This window comes from Mus pahari, chromosome X (genome assembly GCF_900095145.1).
Source record: "Mus pahari chromosome X, PAHARI_EIJ_v1.1, whole genome shotgun sequence".
Lineage (NCBI taxonomy): Eukaryota > Metazoa > Chordata > Mammalia > Rodentia > Muridae > Mus > Mus pahari.
Window position 1 is genome coordinate 57,206,906 of NC_034613.1, and position 3,017 is coordinate 57,209,922.

At 36.7% G+C, this 3,017-nt stretch overlaps 1 protein-coding gene across 1 annotated transcript in view; it reads right to left on the reverse strand.

Moving 5' to 3' along the window:
• The window catches only part of LOC110314336, a 2,764-nt gene extending 1,699 nt beyond the window's left edge, over window positions 1–1,065 (reverse strand). The window contains exons 1-2 of the mRNA XM_021188751.1: window positions 922–1,065; window positions 168–760 (exon numbers count right to left, since the gene is read on the reverse strand). Coding sequence (XP_021044410.1) covers window positions 168–760; window positions 922–1,065 — 737 coding nt within the window. The remainder of the gene's footprint in view (window positions 1–167; window positions 761–921) is intronic.
• Window positions 1,066–3,017: the final 1,952 nt, after the last annotated feature.

A 3,017-nucleotide genomic window follows, 5' to 3' on the forward strand; every position in this document is an offset into this window, starting at 1 on the left:
CTTGTTGGTTATGACTAAGTAGAGTGTTCTTATCTTCCTTTGCATGCCTTTCTTGATAATAGTGTTTGATCATTTCTTTTTTCACATGTTTGTCTCGATACAATTTTGTGTTCCTCTCTACTTGCTTATTTTGGCTGAGTGGTGTGATCCTATCTTCCTTTGTTTGCATTTCTTGATAGTAGTGTCTGATCATTTCTTTTTTCACATGTTTGTCTCGATACAATTTTGTGTTCCTCTCTACTTGTTTATTTTGCTCAAATTGTGTGATCATCTCCTCTTGCCCTTTCTGGTCATGACTGAGGAGTTTGAGCTTATCCTCCTCTGAATGTCCGTCTTGATAGTAGTGTCTGCTTATCTCTTCTTTCACTTGTTTGTCTGGATCAAATTGTGTGATCACCAACTCTTTGAGATGCTTGTCTTGATCAGCTGGTGTATTTGTGCCCTCGTGCATCTGGTTATCATGGTGGTCACCTTGTGTCTTCACTTCATCATGTGACTGAGAGGATTGACTCCACAGCATATTTATCTTATTCTGTAACTGAGTATACTGATTCCACAGCATCTTCAGCTTGTCCTGGAATATTTTGTCTCGTTCATGTCGAGTTTTACGCTTCTTTTTCTGCCACTTGTTTTCTCCAGTGTATGGTGTTGCTCCTCCTTCTTCTGTCGGTTTCCATACAGGAATGGTATGTTTTTTTAAGACCTTTACCTTTGGTCTCTTCTTCGGACTTCCTTTTACTCTTTTTAGGACCTGTACATTCTGGAAAGACAGGACAGTGTGTCATTGGTTACTAGAAATCAGTCAGGAAGCAAGGCTTTCTAGGGTATGGGTTGAACAGGGAGTTTAAGCTAGGTAGGTTTTCCTGGGAAAGTGGCATTGAAGAAGAAAAGAGGGACCTTACTTAGGTTGAATCAACTTACGTGTTCACTACTTATGCAAGTGTATTCAGTATAGGTCTTGCCTGAACCCCGAGATATGGGCTTTAGGTAAATCTTGTTCTTTGTTAGGTTAGTATGTAAAGTCCAAGAGTCTGTATCTTCAACACCCTCTTCCAACTTGTCCATTGTCAAGCCTCACAAGGGTCTGGCCCAGAGGGCCAACTAGCTGACTTATATACCCTTTCTGAACAATGGATGCCACACCCATAAACTATGGCAACTATGCTGCCATAGCCAATCATAGCAGCCTTAGGCTCTGACATCACAATGAATGCCTTCTGAGCCTTTGGTGAATAGTGGCTATGTCCAGGCTGTCTGGTAAATCTAGGTGAGGCTCAAACAACAGAAAGTACCACCCTTTGACACCTCTGAATTAAGGAGATGTTGGGAGGAAAAACAGAGTCAGTTTGAGCATAGAGGCTTCTTTTCAACATCCCAAAGAGCATTTCCATGTCACCCTACTCTATACACTTATGTTCAGTCTGTGAGAGGTACATGTGGCAGAGGGTTTGCTCTTTAATGTTCTTCCTCAAGCTCCCCCAACTTATTGAGCAGTTCAAACCACTATGTATCTTCCATAACACATTAAGTGCATTTACTTCTTTTATTTACTTATGAGTATATAGCTGACTGAAATAAAATTGGGAGAACTGCTTTGAGCTTAGAGAGTTCAAGTCATGGTCATTTGACTTCATATACTTTCAAAGAAAACCATCATAACAGTAAAATTATCTAGCAGAAGTCCTACTTCATGGAAGACAGGAAAGAGAGGCAGGGAAGACTGTGGTTAATAATATATTCCTAATAACTTCAGCTCAACTGTCTGTTTATTTTAGCTAGGTCCAGTCCCCAGAAGCTACTACAGGCTCCCCAAAATAGTGGCACCAGCTAGAGACAAACTTTTCGATGAATGAATCTCTTTTGGGGAAACTCTTCAAGTTCAAATCGCAACAGTTATTAAAATAACCAAACAGAATTTGTAGCTTTTCACAAATAAATTAATATATTTCTGGAATGATATTGACATAAATAAAGCAGATGAGCAAGCGGATAACCTAAAATATTTGCCACTTAGCTTTATGATGAATTAAGTTTTAGTTCATAAATTGTTCCTTAAAAAACTGAAGTACTTTTCCTAGTCAGAAATATTTATCTTAATATGGTTCCTTGCAATGTGTCTACAAAATCCATCCCCTTTATCCACTAAAAAGTAATGCTAAAGAAAAGAAAGTTTTGGCTCACTAAGGACTGGCTATATTTTCTACTACTATATACTACATAGTAGATTTGTTTTTACTACAACTTCTTCATTTTGCCTTCCTTTATATTAGAGAGAAAATAATGTTCAATTTATTAATCACATATTTTACCATAGCTTTTGATGGAATTATACAAGAATGACAAAGTAACTACTTTGTTACTGTTCTCTAAAGTCTCTTGATATCGCAAAATCCATCTTAATGCTACGATTCGGGATGTACTTAGCATAACTTGTGGGAAATCTTGTATCTCGTGAATTTCCTGTCATCTCCTGAGATGGTTTTACTGCTATCATATTACAAATTCTCACAGTACTCAAACAGTCTGACAGCCAATAAAATACTGCATGTGAAATTGTATATTTTTCACGAGTGGAACCACATATAATTCTCTTGATGTTTGATGTCCGATGTTCATTTAAGCATTGGTAAACACCCCTTCCCCCCTTTTTTTCAAAGCCAGAAGTAAAAAAAAAAAATCCACTCCTAGCTTGAGGCTTCTGTAAGAATTAGCATTTTGCTTCACTGTTTGCTTCCATACTTTGTTGTTTTCAATTTCCACCACTACTGTCCCATCTCTTATCACTGTATGTGCAGTTTTATCTTCTGTTAAGAAAAAATAAAATTAAGATTGAAGTTTGATTATAATATCTAATTTTTCAAGTACCAGAATTAAAGAATTTTATAATAACATTGGAATTAAAGAATTTGATACATATTAGAGGTCCATGACAAATTGAAGTGAGTGATATTTTTATCCTAATACATTTTAAAATAATTACAGTTGCAGTTTGGTTTTCATATTTGAGACATGAGTTC